This window comes from Anomaloglossus baeobatrachus, chromosome 3, assembly GCF_048569485.1.
Source record: "Anomaloglossus baeobatrachus isolate aAnoBae1 chromosome 3, aAnoBae1.hap1, whole genome shotgun sequence".
Taxonomy (NCBI): domain Eukaryota; kingdom Metazoa; phylum Chordata; class Amphibia; order Anura; family Aromobatidae; genus Anomaloglossus; species Anomaloglossus baeobatrachus.
Window position 1 is genome coordinate 10,149,564 of NC_134355.1, and position 27,518 is coordinate 10,177,081.

The 27,518-nt window shown below is 45.5% G+C and overlaps 1 protein-coding gene across 1 annotated transcript in view; it reads left to right on the forward strand.

Annotated features, from left to right (window-relative positions):
* Nucleotides 1–25,265, forward strand: part of ZFAND3 (zinc finger AN1-type containing 3) — a 245,594-nt gene extending 220,329 nt beyond the window's left edge. The window contains exon 6 of the mRNA XM_075338982.1: nt 20,206–25,265. Within this exon, the coding sequence (XP_075195097.1) occupies nt 20,206–20,360 (155 nt within the window). The 3' untranslated portion in view covers nt 20,361–25,265. The remainder of the gene's footprint in view (nt 1–20,205) is intronic.
* The last annotated feature ends 2,253 nt before the right edge of the window (nt 25,266–27,518 follow it).

Genomic DNA, 27,518 nt, shown 5'->3' on the forward strand with positions numbered 1-27,518 from the left:
TATACACTGTACACAGTATACACACTACACAGAGCATATACACTGTACACAGTATACACACTGCACAGAGCATATACACTGTACATAGTATACACACTACACAGAGCATATACACTGTACACAGTATACACACTGCACAGAGCATATACACTGTACACAGTATACACACTACACACTGTACACAGTATACACATTATACAGAGCATATACACTACATAGTATACACACTGAACACAGTATACGCACTATACACTACACAGAGCATATACACTGTACATAGTATACACACTACACACTGTACACAGTATACACACTGCACACTGTACACAGTATACACACTATACACTGTAAACAGTATACACATTATACAGAGCATATACACTGTACATAGTATACACACACTACACAGTATACACACTACACAGAGCATATACACTGTACACAGTATACACACTACACACTGTACACAGTATGCACACTGTACACAGTATACACACTATACACTGTAAACAGTATACACATTATACAGATCATATACACTGTACATAGTATACACACACTACACAGTATACACACTGCACAGAGCATATACACTGTACACAGTATACACACTGCACAGAGCATATACACTGTGCACAGTATACACATTATACACTGTAAACAGTATACACATTATACAGAGCATATACACTGTGCACAGTATACACATTATACACTGTAAACAGTATACACATTATACAGAGCATATACACTGTACACAGTATACACACTACACACTGTACACAATATACACTACACACTGTACACAATATACACACTACACACTGTACACAGAGTACACATTTTTTATTTGTCATATATATATATATATATATATATATATATAACACAATGTACACAGTATACAGACTACACAGAACATGTACACTGTACACAGTATACATTTTATACCCAACGTACACAGTATATAGCATACACAAAACATATACACCGTGCACACTACACAGTATACAGTGGGTACGGAAAGTATTCACATCCGTTTACATTTTTCTCTGTTTTATTGCAGCCATTTTGTCATATTTTTTTTTCTCATTAATGTGCACTTTACACCTATCCCCCATCTTGACAGGAAAAATCAGAAATGTAGAAATTGTTGCAAATTTATTAAACAAAAAAAAACTGAACTCTCACATGGTCATAAGTATTCAGCCCCTTTGCTCAGTATATCATATGGTCATAAGTATTCAGCCCCTTTGCTCGGTATAACACATGGTCATAAGTATTCAGCCCCTTTGCTCAGTATATCATATGGTCATAAGTATTCAGCCCCTTTGCTCAGAATATCACATGGTCATAAGTATTCAGCCCCTTTACTCAGTATTGAGTAGAGGCCCCCTCCCTTTTGAGCTAGTGCAGCCATGAGTCTTCTTGGGATCCCTGATTTGGGGGTCCTCGGACATTCTTCCTTGCAGATCCTCTCCAGTTCCATCAGGTTGGATGGTGAACGTTGGTGGACGCCATTATCAGGTCTCTCCAGAGATGCCCAGTTGGGTTTAGGTCAGGGCTGGGGCTGGGCCGGTCAGGAATGGTCACAGAGTTGTCCTGAAGCAGCTTCTTTGTCATTTTAGCTGTGTGCTTAGGGTCATTGTCTTGTTGGAAGAGGTGAACCTTCAGCCAAGTCTGAGGTCCAGAGCATCTGGAGGAGGTTTTCTTATCTCTGCACTTGGCCGCATTCATCTGTCCTTCAATTGCAGCCAGTCGTCCTGTCCCTGTCCCCATAGCATGATGCTGCCACCTCCACCATGCCTCACTGTGGGGATTGTATTGGGCAGGTGATGAGCAGTGCCCGGTTTTCTCCACACATACTGCTTAGAATTATCACCAGAAAGTTCTATCTTCACCTCATCAGAGCAGAGAATCTTATTTCTCATAATCTGGGATCCTTTATGTGTTTTTTTGCAAACTCTATGCAGGCTTTTATATGTCTTGCACTGAGGAGAGGCTTCCGTGGGGCCACTCTGCCATAAAGACCCGACTGGTGGAGGCTGCAGTGATAGGTGATTTTGTGGAGCTTTCTCCCATCTCCCTACTGCATCTCTGGAGCTCAGACATAGTGATCTTGGGGTTCTTCTTTACCTCTCTCACCAAGGCTCTTCTCCCACGATTGCTCAGTTTGGCTGGACGGCCGGGTCTAGGAAGAGTTCTGGTGGTCCCAAACTTCTTCCATTTAAGGATTATGGAGGCCACTGTGCTCTTAGGAACCTTGAGTACTTCAGAAATTCTTTAGTAACCTTGGCCAGATCTGTGCCTTGCCACAATTCTGTCTCTGAGCTCCTTGGGCAGTTCCTTTGACCTCATGATCCTCATTTGGTGTGACATGCAGTGTGAGCTGTGAGGTGTTATATAGACAGGTGTGCGCCTTTCCAAATCACGTCCTATCAGTGTAATTACACACAGCTGGACTCCAATAAAGGAGCAGAACCATCTCAAGGAGGATCACAAGGAAATGGACAGCATGGGACTTACATATGAGTGTCTGAGCAAAGGGGCTGAATACTTATCACCATGTGATATACTGAGCAAAGGGGCTGAATACTTACCACCATGTGTTATACAGAGCAAAGGGGCTGAATACTTATGACCATGTGTTATACTGAGCAAAGGGGCTGAATACTTATCACCATGTGTTATACTGAGCAAAGGGGCTGAATACTTATGACCATGTGTTATACTGAGCAAAGGGGCTGAATACTTATCACCATGTGATATTTCAGTTTTTCTATAATAAATTTATGAAAATCTCTACATTTCTATTTTTTTCTGTCAAGATGGGGGATGGGGGGCATAGTGTACATTAATGAGGAGTTACCAAATGGCTGCAATGAAACAAAGTAGGAAAAATGTAAAGGGGTGTGAATACTTTCCATATCCACTTTATATATTACACACAATGTACACAGTATACACACCACACAGAATATATAGACAGTATACACATTATACCCAATGTATACACTATACAAACTACACACTGTACACGGACAATATACACAGTACACACCCTGTACACAATACAGACAACATACACCCAGCATACACTGCATACAGGACATACAGTATACTATATATATATATATATATATACATCCCCCTCTGTATACACTGACACTATATACATCCCCCTCTGTATATACTGACACTATATACATTCCGCTCTGTATACACTGACCCTATATACATCCCCCTCTGTATACACTGACACTATATACATCCTCCTCTGTATACAATGACCCTATATACATCCCCCTCTGTATACACTGACACTATATACATCCCCCTCTGTATACACTGACCCTATATACATCCCCCTCTGTATACCCTGACACTATATACATCCCCCTCTGTATACACTGACCCTATATACATCCCCCTCTGTATACACTGACCCTATATACATCCCCCTCTGTATACCCTGCACACTATATACATCCCTCTCTGTATACCCTGCACACTATATACATCCCTCTATGTATACACTGACACTATATACATCCCCCTCTGTATACACTGACCCTATATACATCCCCCTCTGTATACACTGACACTATATACATCCCCCTCTGTATACACTGACCCTATATACATCCCCCTCTGTATACACTGACCCTATATACATCCCCCTCTGTATACCCTGACACTATATACATCCCCCTCTGTATACACTGACCCTATATACATCCCCCTCTGTATACACTGACCCTATATACATCCCCCTCTGTATACCCTGCACACTATATACATCCCTCTCTGTATACCCTGCACACTATATACATCCCTCTATGTATACACTGACACTATATACATCCCCCTCTGTATACACTGACCCTATATACATTCCCCTCTGTATACACTGACCCTATATACATCCCCCTCTGTATACACTGCACACTATATACATCCCTCTCTGTATACCCTGCACACTATATAAATCCCTCTCTGTATACACTGACACTATATACATCCCCCTCTGTATACACTGACCCTATATACATCCCCCTCTGTATACACTGACCCTATATACATCCCCCTCTGTATACACTGACACTATATACATCCCCTCTGTATACACTGACCCTATATACATCCCCCTCTGTATACACTGACCCTATATACATCCCCCTCTGTATACACTGACACTATATACATCCCCCTCTGTATACACTGACACTATATACATCCCCCTCTGTATACACTGACCCTATATGCATCCCCCTCTGTATACACTGACACTATATACATCCCCCTCTGTATACACTGACCCTATATACATCCCCCTCTGTATACACTGACACTATATACATCCCCCTCTGTATACACTGACACTATATACATCCCCCTCTGTATACACTGACCCTATATACATCCCCCTCTGTATACACTGACCCTATATACATCCCCCTCTGTATACACTGACACTATATACATCCCCCTCTGTATACACTGACCCTATATACATCCCCCTCTGTATACACTGACCCTATATACATCCCCCTCTGTATACCCTGACACTATATACATCCCCCTCTGTATACACTGACCCTATATACATCCCCCTCTGTATACACTGACCCTATATACATCCCCCTCTGTATACCCTGCACACTATATACATCCCTCTCTGTATACCCTGCACACTATATACATCCCTCTATGTATACACTGACACTATATACATCCCCCTCTGTATACACTGACCCTATATACATTCCCCTCTGTATACACTGACCCTATATACATCCCCCTCTGTATACACTGACCCTATATACATCCCCCTCTGTATACCCTGCACACTATATACATCCCTCTCTGTATACCCTGCACACTATATAAATCCCTCTCTGTATACACTGACACTATATACATCCCCCTCTGTATACACTGACCCTATATACATCCCCCTCTGTATACACTGACCCTATATACATCCCCCTCTGTATACACTGACACTATATACATCCCCTCTGTATACACTGACCCTATATACATCCCCCTCTGTATACACTGACCCTATATACATCCCCCTCTGTATACACTGACACTATATACATCCCCCTCTGTATACACTGAGACTATATACATCCCCCTCTGTATACACTGAGACTACATACATCCCCCTCTGTATACACTGACACTATATACATCCCCCTGTATACACTGACACTATGTACATCCCCCTCTGTATACACTGAGACTATATACATCCCCCTCTGTATACACTGACACTATATACATCCCCCTCTGTATACACTGACACTATATACATCCCCCTCTGTATACACTGACACTATATACATCCCCCCCTGTATACACTAACACTATATACATCCCCCCTGTATACACTGACACTATATACATCCCCCCTGTATACACTGACACTGTATACATCCCCCTCTGTATACACTGATACTGTATACATCCCCCTCTGTATACACTGACACTATATGCATCCCCCCTGTATACACTGACACTATATACATCCCCCCTGTATACACTGACACTATATACATCCCCCTGTGTATACACTGACACTATATACATTCCCCTCTGTATACACTGACACTATATACATCCCCCTCTGTATACACTGACACTATATACAGCCCCCTGTATACACTGACACTATATACATCCCCCCCTGTATACACTGACACTATATACATCCCCCTCTGTATACACTGACACTATATACATCCCCCTCTGTATACACTGACCCTATATACATCCCCCTCTGTATACCCTGCACACTATATACATCCCTCTCTGTATACCCTGCACACTATATACATCCCCCTCTGTATACACTGACACTATATACATCCCCCTCTGTATACACTGACCCTATATACATTCCCCTCTGTATACACTGACCCTATATACATCCCCCTCTGTATACACTGACCCTATATACATCCCCCTCTGTATACCCTGCACACTATATACATCCCTCTCTGTATACCCTGCACACTATATACATCCCTCTCTGTATACACTGACACTATATACATCCCCCCCTGTATACACTGATACTATATACATTCCCCTCTGTATACACTGACACTATATACATCCCCCTCTGTATACACTGACACTATATACATCCCCCTCTGTATACACTGACACTATATACATCCCCCTCTGTATACACTGACACTATATACATCCCCCTCTGTATACACTGACACTATATACATCCCCCTGTATACACTGACACTATATACATCCACCTGTATACACTGACACTATATACATCCCCCCTGTATACACTGACACTATATACATCCCCCTGTATACACTGACACCATATGCATTCCCCTCTGTATACACTGACACTATATACATCCCCCTCTGTATACACTGACACTATATACATCCCCCTCTGTATACACTGACACTATATACATCCCCCCCCTGTATACACTGACCCTATATACATCCCCCTCTGTATACACTGACCCTATATACATCCCCCTCTGTATACACTGACCCTATATACATCCCCCTCTGTATACACTGACCCTATATACATCCCCCTCTGCATACACTGACACTATATACATCCCTCCCTGTATACACTGACACTATATACATCCCCCTCTGTATACACTGACCCTATATACATCCCCCCCCTGTATACACTGACACTATATACATCCCTCTCTGTATACACTTACACTATATACATCCCCCTGTGTATACACTGACACTATATACATCCCCCTCTGTATACACTGACACTATATACATCCCCTCTGTGTACACTGACACTATATACATCCCCCCTGTATACACTGACACTATATACACCCCCCTGTATACACTGACACTATATACATCCCCCCCTGTATACACTGACACTATATGCATTCCCCTCTGTATACACTGACACTATATACATCCCCCTCTGTATACACTGACACTATATACATCCCCCTCTGTATACACTGACACTATATGCATTCCCCTCTGTATACACTGACACTATATACATCCCCCCCTGTATACACTGACCCTATATACATCCCCCTCTGTATACACTGACACTATATACATCCCCCCCCTGTATACACTGATACTATATACATTCCCCTCTGTATACACTGACACTATATACATCCCCCTCTGTATACACTGACACTATATACATCCCCCTCTGTATACACTGACACTATATACATCCTCCTCTGTATACACTGACACTATATACATCCCCCTGTGTATAAACTGACACTATATACATCTCCCCCTGTATACACTGACACTATATACATCCCCCTCTGTATACACTGACACTATATACATCCCCCTCTGTATACACTGACACTATATACATCCCCCCCTGTATACACTGACACTATATACATCCCCCCTGTATACACTGACACTATATACATCCCCCCTGTATACACTGATACTATATACATTCCCCTCTGTATACACTGACACTATATACATCTCCCCCTGTATACACTGACACTATATACATCCCCCTCTGTATACACTGACACTATATACATCCCCCTCTGTATACACTGACACTATATACATCCCCCTCTGTATACACTGACCCTATATACATCTGCCCCTGTATACACTGACACTATATACATCCCCCTGTGTATACACTGACACTATATACATCCCCCTCTGTATACACTGACACTATATACATCCCCCTCTGTATACACTGACACTATATACATCCCCATCTGTATACACTGACACTATATACATCCCCCTCTGTATACACTGACCCTATATACATCTGCCCCTGTATACACTGACACTATATACATCCCCCTGTGTATACACTGACACTATATACATCCCCCTCTGTATACACTGACACTATATACATCCCCCTCTGTATACACTGACACTATATACATCCCCCTGTATGCACTGACACTATATACATCCCCCTCTGTATACACTGACACTATATACATCCCCCTCTGTATACACTGACACTATATACATCCCCCTCTGTATACACTGACACTATATACATCCTCCTCTGTATACACTGACACTATATACATCCCCCTGTGTATAAACTGACACTATATACATCTCCCCCTGTATACACTGACACTATATAATCCCCCTCTGTATACACTGACACTATATACATCCCCCTCTGTATACACTGACACTATATACATCCCCCTGTGTATACACTGACACTATATACATCCCCCTGTGTATAAACTGACACTATATACATTTCCCCCTGTATACACTGACACTATATACATCCCCCTCTGTATACACTGACACTATATACATCCCCCTCTGTATACACTGACACTATATACATCCCCCCCTGTATACACTGACACTATATACATCCCCCCTGTATACACTGACACTATATACATCCCCCTGTGTATACACTGACACTATATACATCCCCCTCTGTATACACTGACACTATATACATCCCCCTGTGTATACACTGACACTATATACATCCCCCTGTGTATAAACTGACACTATATACATTTCCCCTGTATACACTGACACTATATACATCCCCCTCTGTATACACTGACACTATATACATCCCCCTCTGTATACACTGACACTATATACATCCCCCTCTGTATACACTGACCCTATATACATCCCCCTGTGTATACACTGACACTATATACATCCCCCTCTGTATACACTGACACTATATACTTCCCCCCCCTGTATACACTGACACTATATACATCCCCCTCTGTATACACTGACACTATATACATCCCCCCTCTGTATACACTGACACTATATACATCCCCCCTGTATACACTGACACTATATACATCCCCCCCTGTATACACTGACTCTATATACATCCCCCCTGTATACACTGACACTATATACATCCCCCCTGTATACACTGACACTATATACATCCCCCCTGTATACACTGACACTATATACATCCCCTTCTGTATACACTGACACTATATACATCCCCCCTGTATACACTGACACTATATACATCCCCCTGTGTATACACTGACACTATATACATCCCCCTGTGTATAAACTGACACTATATACATCTCCCCCTGTATACACTGACACTATATACATCCCCCTCTGTATACACTGACACTATATACATCCCCCTCTGTATACACTGACACTATATACATCCCCCTCTGTATACACTGACCCTATATACATCTGCCCCTGTATACACTGACACTATATACATCCCCCTGTGTATACACTGACACTATATACATCCCCCTCTGTATACACTGACACTATATACATCCCCCTCTGTATACACTGACACTATATACATCCCCCTGTATGCACTGACACTATATACATCCCCCTCTGTATACACTGACACTATATACATCCCCCCTCTGTATACACTGACACTATATACATCCCCCTCTGTATACACTGACACTATATACATCCCCCCCTGTATACACTGACACTATATACATCCCCCTCTGTATACACTGACACTATATACATCCCTCTCTGTATACCCTGACACTATATACATCCCCCTCTGTATACACTGACACTATATACATCCCCCTCTGTATACACTGACACTATATACATCCTCCTCTGTATACACTGACACTATATACATCCCCCTGTGTATAAACTGACACTATATACATCTCCCCCTGTATACACTGACACTATATACATCCCCCTCTGTATACACTGACACTATATACATCCCCCTCTGTATACACTGACACTATATACATCCCCCTCTGTATACACTGACACTACATACATCCCCCTGTATACACTGACACTATATACATCCCCCTCTGTATACACTGACACTATATACATCCCCCTCTGTATACACTGACACTATATACATCCCTCTCTGTATACACTGACACTATATACATCCCCCTCTGTATACACTGACACTATATACATCCCCCTCTGTATACACTGACACTATATACATCCCCCTCTGTATACACTGACACTATATACATCCCCCTCTGTATACACTGACACTACATACATCCCCCTGTATACACTGACACTATATACATCCCCCTCTGTATACACTGACACTATATACATCCCCCTCTGTATACACTGACACTATATACATCCCCCTCTGTATACACTGACACTATATACATCCCCCTCTGTATACACTGACACTATATACATCCCCCTCTGTATACCCTGCACACTATATACATCCCCCCTGTATACCCTAACACTATATACATCCCCCTCTGTATACCCTGCACACTATATACATCCCCCCTGTATACACTGACACTATATACATCCCCTTCTGTATACACTGACACTATATACATCCCTCTCTGTATACCCTGACACTATATACATCCCCCTCTGTATACACTGACACTATATACATCCCCACTCTGTATACACTGACACTATATACATCCCCCTCTGTATACACTGACACTATATACATCCCCCTCTGTATACACTGACACTATATACATCCCCCTCTGTATACACTGACACTATATATATCCCCCTCTGTATACACTGACCCTATATACATCCCCCTCCGTATACACTGACACTATATACATCCCCCTCTGTATACACTGACACTATATACATCCCCCTCTGTATACACTGACACTATATACATCCCCCTCCGTATACACTGACACTATATACATCCCCCTCTGTATACACTGACACTATATACATCCCCCTCTGTATACACTGACACTATATACATCCCCCTCTGTATACACTGACACTATATACATCCCCCTCTGTATACACTGACACTATATACATCCCCCTCTGTATACCCTGCACACTATATACATCCCCCCTGTATACCCTAACACTATATACATCCCCCTCTGTATACCCTGCACACTATATACATCCCCCCTGTATACACTGACACTATATACATCCCCTTCTGTATACACTGACACTATATACATCCCTCTCTGTATACCCTGACACTATATACATCCCCCTCTGTATACACTGACACTATATACATCCCCACTCTGTATACACTGACACTATATACATCCCCCTCTGTATACACTGACACTATATACATCCCCCTCTGTATACACTGACACTATATACATCCCCCTCTGTATACACTGACACTATATATATCCCCCTCTGTATACACTGACCCTATATACATCCCCCTCCGTATACACTGACACTATATACATCCCCCTCTGTATACACTGACACTATATACATCCCCCTCTGTATACACTGACACTATATACATCCCCCTCCGTATACACTGACACTATATACATCCCCCTCTGTATACACTGACACTATATACATCTCCCCCTGTATACACTGACACTATATACATCCCCCTCTGTATACACTGACACTATATACATCCCCCTCTGTATACACTGACACTATATACATCCCCCTCTGTATACACTGACACTATATACATCCCCCCGTGTATACACTGACACTATATACATCTCCCCCTGTATACCCTGCACACTATATACATCCCCCTCTGTATACACTGACACTATATACATCTCCCCCTGTATACACTGACACTATATACATCCCCCTCTGTATACACTGACACTATATACATCCCCCTCTGTATACACTGACACTATATACATCCCCCTCTGTATACACTGACACTATATACATCCCCCTCTGTATACACTGACACTATATACATCTCCCACTGTATACACTGACACTATATACATCCCCCTCTGTATACACTGACACTATATACATCCTCCTCTGTATACACTGACACTATATACATCTTCCCCTGTATACACTGACACTATATACATCTCCCCCTGTATACACTGACACTATATACATCCCCCTCTGTATACACTGACACTATATACATCCCCCTCTGTATACACTGACACTATATACATCCCCCTCTGTATACACTGACACTATATACATCCCCCTCTGTATACACTGACACTATATACATCCCCCTCTGTATACACTGACCCTATATACATCCCCCTCTGTATACACTGACCCTATATACATCCCCCTCTGTATACACTGACCCTATATACATCCCCCTCTGTATACACTGACCCTATATACATCCCCCTCCGTATACACTGACACTATATACATCCTCCTCTGTATACACTGACACTATATACATCCCCCTGTGTATACACTGACACTATATACATCCCCCTGTGTATAAACTGACACTATATACATCTCCCCCTGTATACCCTGCACACTATATACATCCCCCTGTGTATACACTGACACTATGTACATCCCCCTCTGTATACACTGACACTATATACATCCCCCTCTGTATACACTGACACTATATACATCCCCCTCTGTATACACTGACACTACATACATCCCCCTGTGTATACACTGACACTATATAGATCCCCCTGTGTATAAACTGACACTATATACATCTCCCCCTGTATACCCTGCACACTATATACATCCCCCTGTGTATACACTGACACTATATACATCCCCCTCTGTATACACTGACACTATATACATCCCCCTCTGTATACACTGACACTATATACATCCCCCTCTGTATACACTGACACTATATACATCCCCCTCTGTATACACTGACACTATATACATCCCCCTCTGTATACCCTGCACACTATATACATCCCCCCTGTATACACTGACACTATATACATCCCCCTCTGTATACACTGACCCTATATACATCCCCCTCTGTATACACTGACACTATATACATCCTCCTCTGTATACACTGACACTATATACATCCCCCTCTGTATACCCTGCACACTATATACATCCCCCTCTGTATACACTGACACTATATACATCCCCCTCTGTATACACTGACCCTATATACATCCCCCTCTGTATACACTGACACTATATACATCCCCCTGGGTATAAACTGACACTATATACATCTCCCCCTGTATACCCTGCACACTATATACATCCCCCTGTGTATACACTGACACTATATACATCCCCCTGTGTATACACTGACACTATATACATCCCCCTGTGTATACACTGACACTATATACATCCCCCTGTATATACACTGACACTATATACATCCCCCTGTGTATACACTGACACTATATACATCCCCCCTGTATACACTGACCCTATATACATCCCCACTCTGTATACACTGACACTATATACATCCCCCTCTGTATACACTGACACTATATACATCCCCCCGTGTATACACTGACACTATATACATCCCCACTCTGTATACACTGACACTATATACATCCCCACTCTGTATACACTGACACTATATACATCCCCCCGTGTATACACTGACACTATATACATCCCCCCGTGTATACACTGACACTATATACATCTCCCCCTGTATACCCTGCACACTATATACATCCCCCCTTGTATACACTGTACGTTCACCTCCCCTCCTCCTCCGGCTGGTCTGGTGTACGCGGCAGTGATGTCTTCAGCCCCTCATTAGTCGCTCGCCCCTTCTGTAGCCGCGCACTGACCCACAGCTGCTGTCCCCCTCCTGATATTTGGGCACAGGGTCCGCGTCTCTTATGATGTGTCCCTGCGTTTCATTACCAGGTGTTGGAAACTCATTTTGATTCTTGCAGAAAAGCAAATCAGATATTGGAAACTGGCAAAACCGTGTAACTGAGGAGCCAAGAAACCGTCATTTACCCGGAGCTGCTGGCCCCGGTCAGATGGACCAGGGGAGGGGGAGTCTGAGGTTACAGCAGAGTTCTTCAGACCCCTTAGTATGTAGGAGTGAGGGGGTTTTCATAGTTTTTAGTTTTTAAGGTTGAAGGGAGACTCTAAGTCCATCTAGTTCACCCCGTAGCCTAACATGTTGATCCAGAGGAAGGCAAAAAAACCCCCAATGTGTCAAACAAGTTCCAATGGGGAAAAATGTCCTTCCTTCGTCCACATCCGGCATCAGACTAGTTCCCTGGATCAATACCCTGTCATAAAATCTAATATACATAACTGGTAATATTACATTTTTCAGGAAAGGCGTCCAGGCTCTGCTTAATGTTAGTAGTGAATCACTCATTACAACATCATGCGGCAGAGAGCTCCATAGTCTCACTGCTCGTACAGTAAAGAATCCTCGTCTGTGATTATGATTAAACCTTCTTTCCTCAAGACGTAGCGGATGCCCTCGTGTTCCAGTCGCAGGCCTAGGTGTAAAAAGATCTTTGGAAAGGTCTCTGTACTGTCCCCTCATATATTTATACATTGTGATTAGATCCCCCCTAAGCCTTCGTTTTTCCTGTCTTGGTGTTGCAGCCCCCCCATTCCTCTAATAATCTTGGTGGTCTTCTCTGCACCCTCTCCAGTTCAGCTATGTCCTTCTTATATATCGGTGACCAGAATTGTACACAGTATATAAGTGCGGTCGCACTAGTGACTTGTACAGGGGTAGAACTATATTTTTTCATGAACACTTATACCTCTTTTAATACATCCCATTATTTTATTAGCCCTGGCAGCAGCTGCCTGACACTGGCCACTAAAGTGAAGTTTACCATCCACCCATACACCCAAGTCTTTATGTGTCTGTTTTACCCAGTGTTCTACAATTAAGTACATAATTATACATGTTATTTCCTCTACCCAAGTGCATGACCTTACATTTATCTACATTAAACTTCAATTGCCACTTCTCAGCCCAATCCTCCAATTTACATAAATCTCCCTGTAATATAAAATTATCCTCCTCTGTATTGATTACCCTGCAGAGTTTAGTATCATCTGCAAATATTGAAATTCTACTCCGCATGCCCCCAACAAGGTCATTTATAAATATGTTGAAAAGAAGCGGGCCCAATACTGACCCCTGTGGTACCCCACTATGAACTGAGACCCAGTCCGAGTACGTACCATTAATAACCACCCTTTGTTTCCTATCACTGAGCCAGTTTTTAACCCAGTTACACATATTTTCCCCTATCCCCATTATTCTCATTTTATGTACCAACCTTTTGTGTGGCACCGTATCAAAAGCTTTTGAAAAGTCCATATACACAACCTCCACTGCATTTCCCTGCTCCAGGCTTGAACTTACCTCTTCATAGAAGCTGATCAGTTTGACAGGATCGATCCCTCATAAACCCATGTTGATCTCTGTCATAAGGTTATTTTTCTTCAGATACTCCAGTATAGCATCTCTCAAGAAACCCTCAAGGATTTTACCAACCGTAGAGGTTAAACTTACCGGCCTATAATTTCCCGGCTCAGTTTTTGTCCCCTTTTTGAATATTGGCACCACATTTGCTATGCGCCAGTCCTGCGGTACCGACCCTGTTATTAAGGAATCTGAGTTTTCTTGGGTCGCTGCAGTTTTTGCTTTATCTCCTACGTATCTTTTGGTCTTTTTTATCCAGTCCTGTAAAATTGTAAAGCTGCTCCTTTGTTATAGGTTGAAAAAAGTCCTAGGTCCGTCCAGTCTGTGTGTGGCTGCCATCGTCCAGCGCCAGGTCCCTCCTTGCTTGCCCCAGCCGCCCTCATGAAGTGTCCACCGGGTGGACTCTGTCTCCAGCCTCCGGGCACCGGGTGGGATCTGTCTCCAGCCTCCGGGCACCGGGTGGGATCTGTCTCCAGCCTCCGGGCACCGGGTGGGATCTGTCTCCAGCCTCCGGGCATCGGGTGGGATCTGTCTCCAGCCTCCGGGCATCGGGTGGGATCTGTCTCCAGCCTCCGGGCACCGGGTGGGATCTGTCTCCAGCCTCCGGGCACCGGGTGGGATCTGTCTCCAGCCTCCGGGCACCGGGTGGGATCTGTCTCCAGCCTCCGGGCACCGGGTGGGATCTGTCTCCAGCCTCCGGGCACCGGGTGGGATCTGTCTCCAGCCTCCGGGCACTTGGTCTTCACCCAACCAGATTGTCCGAGCCTCATTGCGTTTTGGTTCTCCTGCCCATTTTTGATGTAGCTATGTGGGGTCTTCTCCATGCTGGCCCTATCACCATTGCGTGGCTCTCCCCCTCCTCTGCTGACTCCAATCTTTTACACCAGACTCTTAGTAAACGTTCCAGGTACGTTCTTGTATCCTGACAGAGACTATATCAGGTGACCCGTTCCCCTTGCCCAAGCTCATCGGCTGATCTCCACACTGCACCTCATAATGGCGTCCAAACCACCAACAACATCTCCAGTAGCGAAGACGCTCGTGGACTCCACCACCCCTTCCCCACATGTCCAAGCCTTCACTGCACCGTGTCCAGCCGGCCAGATGTCCAAGCCGATCTCACAGGCCAACCAGACCTCCCCCAGTCCCTACACGTGGACAATCGCTAGGACACTCAGTGGTCCTTACACCTGGACACTCAGTGGTCCTTACGCCTGGACACTCAGTGGTCCTTACACCACCTGGACACTGAGTGGTCCTTACACCACCTGGACACTCCCTGTCCTTCCTCTTGATTTTACCGTCTAGCAATGTAGTGTTGCATCCACCACGTCACACGCAGACCTCTGCGGGCTCTTCTGTGTCCACGCTGGTGTCCGCATCTCCCACCTGCAGCCGTCAGCCATTCCTGGGGTCCGCAACCAACTCAGCCGGCACTGCCGAGTGTCACTGTCCACCATCCGGCTATATGCAAGCGCATGACCTTGCTCCTCATGTAAAATGTGTGGATGCTTTTAACTCCACACTTTATTCTATAGTCATATCTATGGCTGCTGACACCCGGGCTGTATACCTGTGTCAGATGTTGTCAGCCCCACCCCCCGGTGATGACATCACTGATATGATGATGTGATTGGATTTGGAACATACCATGATCGATGGCAGGGGCGGACATATCATTGGGGCAACCTGTGCAGGCTTTCATGGGCCCAAGAGTTAAGGGGGCCTCGTCCAGCTCCAGAGCGGTGGAATAGTGAGGAGAGGGTCCGGTGTAGGTCCTTGCACAGGCTCCTTCGCTTGCGTAGTGCCGGTCCCCGGTTTCCAGTTGTCGCTGGGTGTTTTGCTCGCTCTCTAGTCGTGCACATTTTGCAGCCAGTTTTCTGTGTGATTCAATCAGTGCAGCCCGGGGCCGGCGTCCTGGTCGGGCTCCAGCTGGCCCCAATATCTGACGGCACTGCGAGACGAGCCAAACACGCTCGGTTACACACAGACTACAGCGCACATTACAGGATGTGTGATCCCCGCGTCTGCAGGGCAATGGCCGGAACCGTGCACCGGGCGATGTTCTGCGGAGGGTTCTCCATGGATCAAAGAATCGGCACTGAAAACCAAATAACGTGACATGCAGCTGGCCGGATTTAAAGGGCCCTCTCCTATATCCACTGCACAGATCTGTGAATTCTGACTGACAACACTTAGTGGTCACCTTTCTGTACTCCGTTATGTGGCCATGCGGGGGATGGGTGATCGGGTGGGCTGCGTCATTGATTTTCCTAATCCGGCCATGAATAACCGACCAGCAATGGTATCAAGGGCAACATATTGTTTCCGACATTCGAATCTTTTTGGACGCAGTTCCTTTTCCGATCGTTGCCTATTTGTGCACGCATTTTCTGCCTCCAGATCCTCTACAATGTGTCGTCCATCAGAGAAGGGAATGGTGACTGTCCGATACGTTTTCCACTGGGTGGGTTGGATGACGAGTGGAGCCTGGTACGACCTTCAAGTCACCAAGTCTGAAGTGCCCACCGCAATGGAGACCCTGCCCCTATTAACTGCTCCACATTCAGTAAGGGGTGGGAGACGCTTAATGAATTTTTCATATTTTAGAGTCCGTACGACATGACAAGAAAAGTTTCTCAATTCGGAGACTTTTGTAGCATAAAATGAGTTGGCCTCAACCCCATCTCCTCCCAACGAAGCCTCGCAGACGTGTGACAGAGTGGGTGGTGGTGGCCGAAACTGGTGGTGGTGGCCCGGGCTTGTGGTGGTGCTATTCAGGACTGGTGGTGGTGCTATTCAGGACTCGTGGTGTTGGCCCAGGCTGATGGTGGTGGCCCAAGCTGGTGGTGGTGCTATTCAGGACTGGTGGTGATGGCCCGGGCTTGTAGTGGTGCTATTCAGGACTGGTAGTGGTGGTGGCCCGGACTGGTGGTGGTGCTACTTAGGACTGGTGGTGGTGGCCCGGGCTGGTAATGGTGGCCCGGGCTGGTGGTGGTGGCCCGGACTGGTAGTAGTGGTCCGGGCTGGTGGTGGTGGCCCGGGCTGGTGGTGGTGGCCCGGGCTAATGGTGGTGGCCCAGGCTGCTGCTGGTGCTATTCAGGACTGGTGGTGGTGGCCCTGGCTGGTGGTGGTGCTATTCAGGACTGATGGTGGTGGTGGCCCAGACTGGTGGTGGTGGTGGTGGTGGTGGTGGTGGCCAGGACCGGCATAGACACCAGAATTAGCAACGTTTTTGCACAAACCACTCAAAAATTTTGCAACATTTCAAATAATTTGTCAGCGTTTTGTTGGGAGCTGATAAATCGCAGCCCCGGCACAGTCTATCGTTTTCCATCAGAAGGAAATGGTGCCTGGCTCAGAAGTAGCGACTCGAAACATGTGAAGGGTGTAAAAGGCTGAAATCACACAACGCCTCCAACTCCATGGAAATGTGTCCGCCGCGATACCACATCCTTCTGATGGAGGACGGCAGGTGACAGTCTGGCACAATGGCTGTGGCAGGAGGTGGCGGTCGCGTGACTTAATCTGCGTCATGCAACTTTCACGCATTTTGAGTCTTTAATTCGGAAGCGCCCTCCTAAGTGGAGAACATGGTGTCGGCTGTCACACTACAAAGAAGGGAAGGCTAACGGCTGATACATCTTCTATAGGGGAAGATGGTTCTATTGCTCGATCCACATGATGCAAGTTTAACGCATTTCGAGTCACTCATTTTTCTGCTCTTAGGACATGGTTCAATTGTTATACACCAACACAAGAGAATGGCGATTATCTGAGGAGGGTAGCATGAGTTGATCCACATGATGCAGCTTTAACGCGTTTTGAGTCACTATTTTTTCTGAGTAGAGGACGTGGTGTCAGTTTTCATCTCAGAAGAGAGTGGTTACCGCCTGATACATATTTATGGTCATGGAGGTTGTGTGTCTTGAAGTGCCTGGTGCAAGTTTTATGCGTTTCGCGTTGTGAAGCATTGGCCTGAATGATGAATGTAGTGTTGGGTTCCTCAGAAGGAATGGTAACTGTCTGATGCAGTCTCTGAGGGTTTGGGGATGGTGTAGACACGTGGATTAACCCATATGATGAAGCAATTACGCGTTTTGAGACTTTAATGACTGAACAGAGAACGTAGTGTCACCTGTCATGTTCCATCATCTCTGAATGGAGGACATGGTGTCAGCTGTCATACTCAGAAGGAAATCGTATATCTGTCTGATGCATTTTCCATCTGAGCATTGATGGGAGTAGAGGTTACGTTACGTGAATCGTGTGACTCAAGTATTCATCCTAAACTCCTTTACTCCTCAGAGGATAACGTGGCGTCAGCTGCATTACTCCCTGTCCCCTCTGCGGGCTTTGTCCCCCTCCGCGGGCTGTGTCCCGCTGTCCCCCTGCCCCCCTCCGCGGGCTGTGTCCCCCTGCCCCCCTCCGCGGGCTGTGCCCCCCTGCCCCCCTCCGCGGGCTGTGCCCCCCTGCCGCCCTCCGGGGGCTGTGCCCCCCTGCCGCCCTCCGCGGCCTGTGTCCCCCTGTACCCTGCACACATTTTGAGTCCCATTGACTCTGCAGATGTTCTCTATTTAATACAGAGAGTGACATCTGCTCCTGTCTGACTCTCACAATCCGCCGGCTTCGTATCGCGGTTCACAGCTGCACTCGCAGGCGGCGGCGGTGCAGGATTTCCTGGCGCGTTCCTGCTGATCGGTGTATAATAATCCATCATATAACATTACAGGATTATGGAGAGGTGACGCGCGTCCACCTGAGTGTTATATTGCCCGATCAGCCGTCTCAGCGTTTCGCTCTCCATGTTTCGCTCTCCACATTTGCTTGGCAGACGCCGGGTATTTTGTATTTTTCTTATCAGTTCAGCCTCATAAAAAGGAAATATGTAAATGCTGTTTTCTTGCCTCGGATCAGATTTTATTAACCGTTTCCCTGTGTTTTTTGTGGGGGGTCGTATTTCTGACGTGACCGTAAAATCTGTCCTTTGTTCCCCCCTCCAGGTTACGTCTTCTGTATGTTACATCGCCTCCCCGAGCAGCACGATTGCACGTTCGACCACATGGGCCGCGGACGCGAGGAGGCCATCCTGAAGATGGTGAAGCTGGACCGCAAAGTGGGGCGCTCCTGCCAGCGCATCGGCGAGGGCTGCTCCTGAGTGCCACCTACCCACAACCAAATGCTGTTTCTATTAGTTCACTAATCTTAGCCTTATTTAGGACAATGTCAAGCAGGCGCTCACTACCGAGCAAGTCACAGACTGCAGGCTCTCACCACCGAGCAAGTCACAGACTGCAGCCAATCAGGTTTCTTCTTGTTTTTTTCATTTTACGAGAACCCCGCAGGTACTTTATGCAGACGACAGTTGGCAGCGGCCGGACGGTGAAAGCTCCAGGAATTTATTTAATCTTTATAATTGTGTTCATTTATATATATATATAATATATATTTTTCCCCCGTTCCACTGATTTTCGTAATAATAATTGTTTTTGTCTTTCTCTTCCAACCCCGTTCTCTGGTCGGGACCGTCTCCCCATTGTCTTCACTCATTGTTTTCTTGTTCACCCGTAATAACCACCGATTATAAATAAAAGTTGGGTTGATGCCCATCGTCCAGTGTCGCGTGGCATCGCTGGTGGAGGTCCCGGTGGTCTCTCGTGTCCCGTGTCTGAGTATTCTTCTATTCGCAGCATCAGGGATTTGTCTGGGCGGGGGTCTCCCCTTCCCAGTAAGGATTTCAGGTCAGTTATTCCGCTATACCCCGGACCCTCAGAGGTTATCACAATCTGGATGCTCTTGTGAGGCATCGCCAATGTTTCGGGAGGGGGGTCTCCAATCCTGCCCTCATACCCCTCCGGAGTGACTTGGATTTACCTGATTGGCTTTTGTTTTTGCTATTTGCCAAGTGACGGTCTTTCTGGTCGGATGAGGCTAATGCACAGCACACAAGCCGTGGCTGACTCCTACAGTGCCACGTTCTGTGGCTATATATGTATATAAATATACTTGGGGTGGGGTGAAAAATATTTTGTAGCAAACGGATCTCGGTAACAGTGTTGAGGAACAGCTGCAAATCTCGCCTCCAAAGTAACATAAAGGGCTCAATGGCCTCAATTCTATGCAGCCAAAGTGGAGGGAGATCCTCGGGGGCGGGTGCAGAAGGAGATTTCTCCTAAAAACAGAAATGCACAACAAAAAAAATGGAGACGAGGGTTAGAGGAGAAAGGTGAGGAAGATGTTGGGATTTTCAGAACTTCGGTAAGATCCAAAAATGACATAGGGTCCACACGTCTCCTTGAGGTCAATGGCCCCTGTCTTAAAGGCTCAAACGGACGCTCTCCACCTCCTTTAGGGCCGGTTATTACAGTCCTGCTCACGGTTATTGGCATCTATGAAGGCTAAGGCCATAATGTGGACTATCAGCTTTTCTGTATCGAGCGTTCGACTTAAATACAAACAATTTAAAATAAAAAACCCTAAATCTGCGGTGACGCTGGTATCGGCCCTTTACATTACATTAATGTGGACTCGCCGGTGGTAAATCACAAATGAGAATCACCGGTGATACATTGTAGGTGGCCATGTGACGTGAATTAGCCAATGATTGATGACTTTAGTGTAGGCCCTGGTCCTTTGTCACAATGGTGAAGACAAAGGAGCTGTCTGAGGACATCAGATCTGCTTATATTAGCTAACCCAAGACTTCCATGGTATAAGGCCATCTCCAAAGACCATCCCAGGTTCAACAGTGCGCAATGGTATTAGGAAGTTCGCCAAGCATCGAACCGTGAAGAACCTCCCTGGACATGGGGCAAAGAGGAAAATTGAAGAGATGCCTTTGAAGGTTGGTGTTAACGGTGGAAAAAACACCACATCACACATCCAAAGGCCAAACTGGAACAGTCTGACGTCATGGTTTCAAGAAGTACCATGCACAACACAGTAAACCAACCAGAGCTTTATGGGCAAAGGCCAAGGAAGAAAGCATTGCTGAAGAAAAGACGTAGAAAGGAACGACTGATCTCTGCCAAAGAGAAACCACAATCCTTCTGAGAAAATGTTCTGTGGACAGATGAAACAAAAATAGACCTTTTTGCAATACAAAGCAACAGGTGGTTCAATGAAGCTTATAAGGAAAAGAACACCCTACCCACAGTTAGGCATGGTGGAGGATCCATAATACTGTGGGGTTGCTTTGCTGCATCTGGTACTGGAGGACTTGACCGTATCACAGGAAGCATGAAATCGGAGAATTATCAGGAGATTTTAGAGCGAAATGTCCTATCCAGAAAGAAAACTTGGTTTGGATCGAAGATCATGTGTCCTCCAGCAAGACACTGACTCAGAGAACATCCAAAAGTACCCAGGAATGGTGGAAAAGAAACAATGGCCGGCAATGAGTCCTGACATGAATCACATGGCAAATCTTTGGGGTGAGTGGAAATCTGATATTGGGAAAAAGAACCCGGCAAACATTCAAGAGCTGGAACAAATCGCAAAGAAGAGAAAATACCAGCGGAGAAGAGCGAGAAGCTGATAAATGGCTACAAGAAACGAGGCCGTCATCAACGTGAAGGGGTGAAACCAAGGATTAATCAGGGGTTTATTGTTGCACAGGCTGGTTATTTGGTTTCGTCTTTGAGATTGCAGCATGTAAGAGGACAATATTTTCTTCTTAATTACTGCAGACACTAATTATAAAATCCTGAGGATAGAACTTAATTATTTCTGAAAATATTGTACAGTCTATGAAAAAAGACTGGGTGCCAATAATGGTGAGCAGCACTGTGTAATATTGCCCTAAAAAAGAAAATGAAGGATTAAGGGCCGAGCCAAGGGGATTTGAAGACCTGGACTACCACGTTCTCAGGCCATAGATGTATAGCGTCTCACACCCCTAACTATACAGATCTGCAAGGGCAGTTCAACAAATAAGCTTTGCCCTCGAGAAGGATGCATGGAAAATAGGGACGAACCCAAGCAAATCTGAAGCATGAAATGCTGGTTGAACCTTGTAAGGTTTCTCGAGCTCCGTTGAGGTCAGATGCTTCCCTAAGATCCCTCTGGTCTTGAAGAGTACTATAAAATCTTTCAGGGCTGGATAAAAAAAATGCCTTTTATGTATAGAAGGATATATTTGGCTAATATGAGCAATCCCAAGTCATGGAATGGCAAGTTGCATATGTGGAGGGTTTCTAAGGCCTTAGTAGAGGTCTTCACAGACCGTTTAGCTAGCTCACCTGTCTCTTCAGGTCTGTCTTAAATATTTAGACCAACCTACTCCAGTTTTCAAGGGCAAGCACAAAAATCCCTTCCTCTGTAGAAAGTGTAAGAGATCAGAAATGTCCAGGGATTGATTACAAGTATACGTAAGTAGTTGTTGAGGTCTGACCGCTTCTGTAGTGAGCACACATGCCTCCGTTAGGTCCAACTTTACCAAGATATTTAAGGGCAAATGGCGAAAGAAAGACCTGACCCTTAAGTAGAAAGTGTGTGAGACTGGACGGGGCCCAGAAACTAACTGTAAAGAAGCTCCATGTCAAGGGGTTTTTGACGTTTGTTGAGGTCTAAGGCCTTTGAATACTAGTACTCATGTGCCATCTTAGCTTGTCAGATCTCTTTGCAGATCTTTGAAGTCATTTTTGAAAAAACATTGGCCATGAATAAGAAGGTGTGAGAAATTTTGGGAATCCCAATGTCTGAGGTTCTAGGTTGGATAGAAGTAGGGTTTCTTAGTTGAGGTCTAAGACCTTTGAGAATCATGTAGTAGGCACCCTTGTCAACTTTACGACATTTTCTTCTGTCTTGATGGGGTCTGATGGACTCGTTCCAGATCTTTGACTGTTTCTTCCAACGTTCCTCATAAACTTCTTCACTTGTCAGGTCTGTTATGGACTTATCCCTCTGCAGATCTTTTGAAGGTAGTTTTTAAAAAACATTGGCCATGAATAAGAAGGTGTGAGGAATTTCAGGAATCCCAATGTCTGAGATTCCAGGTTAGGATAGAAGTAGGGTTTCTAAGTTTGAGAATCATGTAGTAGGCGCCCTTGTCTACTTTACGACACTTTTCTTCTGTCTTCATGGGGTCAGGTGGACTCTTTCCAGATCTTTGACTGTTTCTTCCAATGTTCCTCAAACTATAACCGCACTTTCAACCTATAGAAGTTGAGTTGTATCTTGACTTTTTTCTTGAATCGCCTCGATAGTACTAGCTGAAGACTGTTTGGTAGCGCAACGCTCACCCACAATCTCTGCCCCGATCGATCCGATCTGAAGGCACTTATGCACTTAAAGGAGCTTTAGTTGTCCAGGGAGCCGGGGAAACTAAACTATCTACAGACCTTACGATATGAAAGAACGATTTGGAGATGGAAGTCTCTGGTGATCGGATCTTTCCTGTGACCCTTCATGGACATCCCTAGATGAAGCCCCCATAATTTCCCTGGTTACTTTGTTACGGATATGTAGCCTCTTTCTTTTTTTACAGGAACCAAACTCTCACCAGTGACTGAAGGTCCAGGGATATTCTCACAATGTCCGACCACACTCGCCACCCGATTATGCAATAGACGACTCTAGACGACTTTACCATTTATGGCGGGATTTCTGCTTGTTTTTTATATTTTTCTTTTTTTTTGTTTTTTTTTGGGGGGGGGGTATACACACCAGCCAGCCCTAAACCAGAAGATAAAGGTCCTTTGTCATTCCGCCTTCCCTATGACTTTAGGCACGAGGAGACTTTGGAGGGTGACCGGAGCGGACGCGTCCATGGACATTGGGGCGCTGGGCTCCGCAGCCGCAGTTCACTGGGTTGTTCCTTTGCAGCATCTGTTCTGTGAGGTTTGTTAAATGTAAGGAAAATAAAGTTTTAATTTCTTGTATCTTTAAAAAAAAAGAAAAAAATCTTATTTAACCATTTTTGTGTTCTAGATTTACTTAACACTTGTAGCCTAGAACTGTTTCAGTTTAACATTGTAAAAAACAAAACAAAAAAAAAAAAAGAAAAATATTCTGGTAACTTCTTTTTTTTCTTCCTTTCCTGCTGAAAGAAAAAAAAATAAACGGTTGAAATTAAAAAGAAAAAAAAAGTTTGACTCAATTTGTGTGTTTTTATTGTGTAGCAGTGTAAAGCATGGCGGATTGGGGAAATGGGATCATAGGCATGACTGGCTGATTCCTGGGGGAGCTGACGGCCGGGGCCCCCAGAGATCCCAGACTCCAGAGAATGGGGCCACGTGTTGAACGGAGCAAAGGTTCACGTCTGGCTTCTCATCCATTGTCAATAGGACCGCCAAAAAAAGCCAAAAAGAGTGGAAGTGGAAGTCAGGCAGGTAAGGGTCTGCTCCATACAAGCGGAGGGTGCAGGACTGTGCATGGGATTGCGGGGTCCCAGCAGGTGCATTGCGGGTTCTTATCAGGTGGATCGCGTGGTCTCAGCAGCCAGATTGCGGGAGTCCCAGAAGGTGCATTGCGTTGTCCCAGCAGCCGGATCGTGGGGGTCCCAGCTGACAGATCTCGAGGTCCCAGGTGGCAGATACTGGGGATTCAAGCAGGTGGATCACGAGGTCCCAGCAGATGGATCGCGGGGTCCAAGCAGGCAGATTAGAGGTCTCAGCTGGCGGATCGGGGGGTCTCAGCTGGCAAATCGTGAGGTCCCAGCAGGCGGATCGCGAGGGTCACAGCAGACGAATGGTGGTGTCCCAGCTGGCAGATCGCGAGTTCTTAGGTGGCAGATACTGGTTATCCAAGCAGGTGGATCATGAGGTCCCAGCTAGCGGATCGGTGGGGGTCCCAGGAGGCGGATTGCGGTGTCTCAGCAGCCGGATCTCTGGGGTCGCAGCAGATGTATGATGGGGTCCCAGCTGGCAGATCGCGAGGTCTCAGGTGGCAGATACTGGGGATCCAAGCAGGTGGATCACGAGGTCCAAGCTGGCAGATTGGGGGGTCCCAGCAGGCGGATTGCGGTGTCTAAGCAGTCGGATCGCGGGGGTCGCAGCAGACGAATGGTGGGGTCCCAGCTGACTGATCACGAGTTCTCAGGTGGCAGATACTGGGGATTCAAGCAGGTGGATCACTAGGTCCCAGCAGATGGATTACGGTGTCCAAGCAGGCAGATCGCAGAGGTCCCAGCTGGCGGATCAGGGGGTCCCAGCTGGCGGATTGCGGTGTCTCAGCAGCTGGATAGTGGGGGTCCCAGCAGATAAATGGTGGGGTTCAAGGAGGTGTATCACAAAGACTCAGCAGGCAGATTGCGGGGACAAAGGCAGATCGCAGGGATCCCAGCAGGTGGATCCCAGTAATCAACAAGCTGTCCCATCCTCTATGGATAGAGGTGAACTGTGATTTTGGGAATAGCCCCTGACGTTGCTGAGATCCGGCCTCTCTCGTCTGTAGTACATAGACTGATCTGCTGCGCGAGAGCAGATGCACGTCTACAGATCCATACATGACAACTACACAGAAGACCTCCATTCTTTACACTGCAGCCTGGATCTACAGGACCTGAAAAATCATAAAAAGTAACAGTAAAATATTTATGACTTTGAGCGCATCCCCCCGTATGATCGCACGTCCGTGTTCTGCGGGCAGCATATTTCCGCTGCTGTGCCGCGCCGCGCACAACTCATTCTGCTAATTTGCAGCCCCTGATTTCCACTCAGGATTTTCCTTCAATAAAACACAACGTTCCCGACCTGAAGGGACGAAAAAAGAATCAACCAGAACATATTAATTTATTGCTGCAAGTCTCCAACTGAGGCTGAAAATGCTGATCCAGGAGTCGCCGCGCGCTAATTATCTCCTACCACAAGACTGCAGCGATCACCATGTGTACCGCGAGCATATCCACACACTGCACAGGTAGCCCCAACCTGTATACAGCTACGCCAGCAACGGGACCGAAAACCCCGCAATCAGACTAGCACGTACGTGTAAACCTTCATATCACCTGTCAATGCAAATATCCACAGAGGGCAGTATTATAGCAGTTACAGTATATTCTTGTATATAGGGGGCAGTATTATAGTAGTTATATTCTTGTATATAGGGGCAGTAATATAGCAGTTATATTCTTGTACATAGGGGCAGTATTATAGTAGTTATATTCTTGTATATAGGGGCAGTAATATAGCAGTTATATTCTTGTACATAGGGGCAGTATTATAGTAGTTCTATTCTTGTATATCGGGGCAGTAATATAGCAGTTATATTCTTGTACATAGAGGGCAGTATTATAGTAGTTATATTCTTGTACATAGGGGCAGTATTATAGTAGTTATATTCTTGTATATAGGGGCAGTAATATAGCAGTTATATT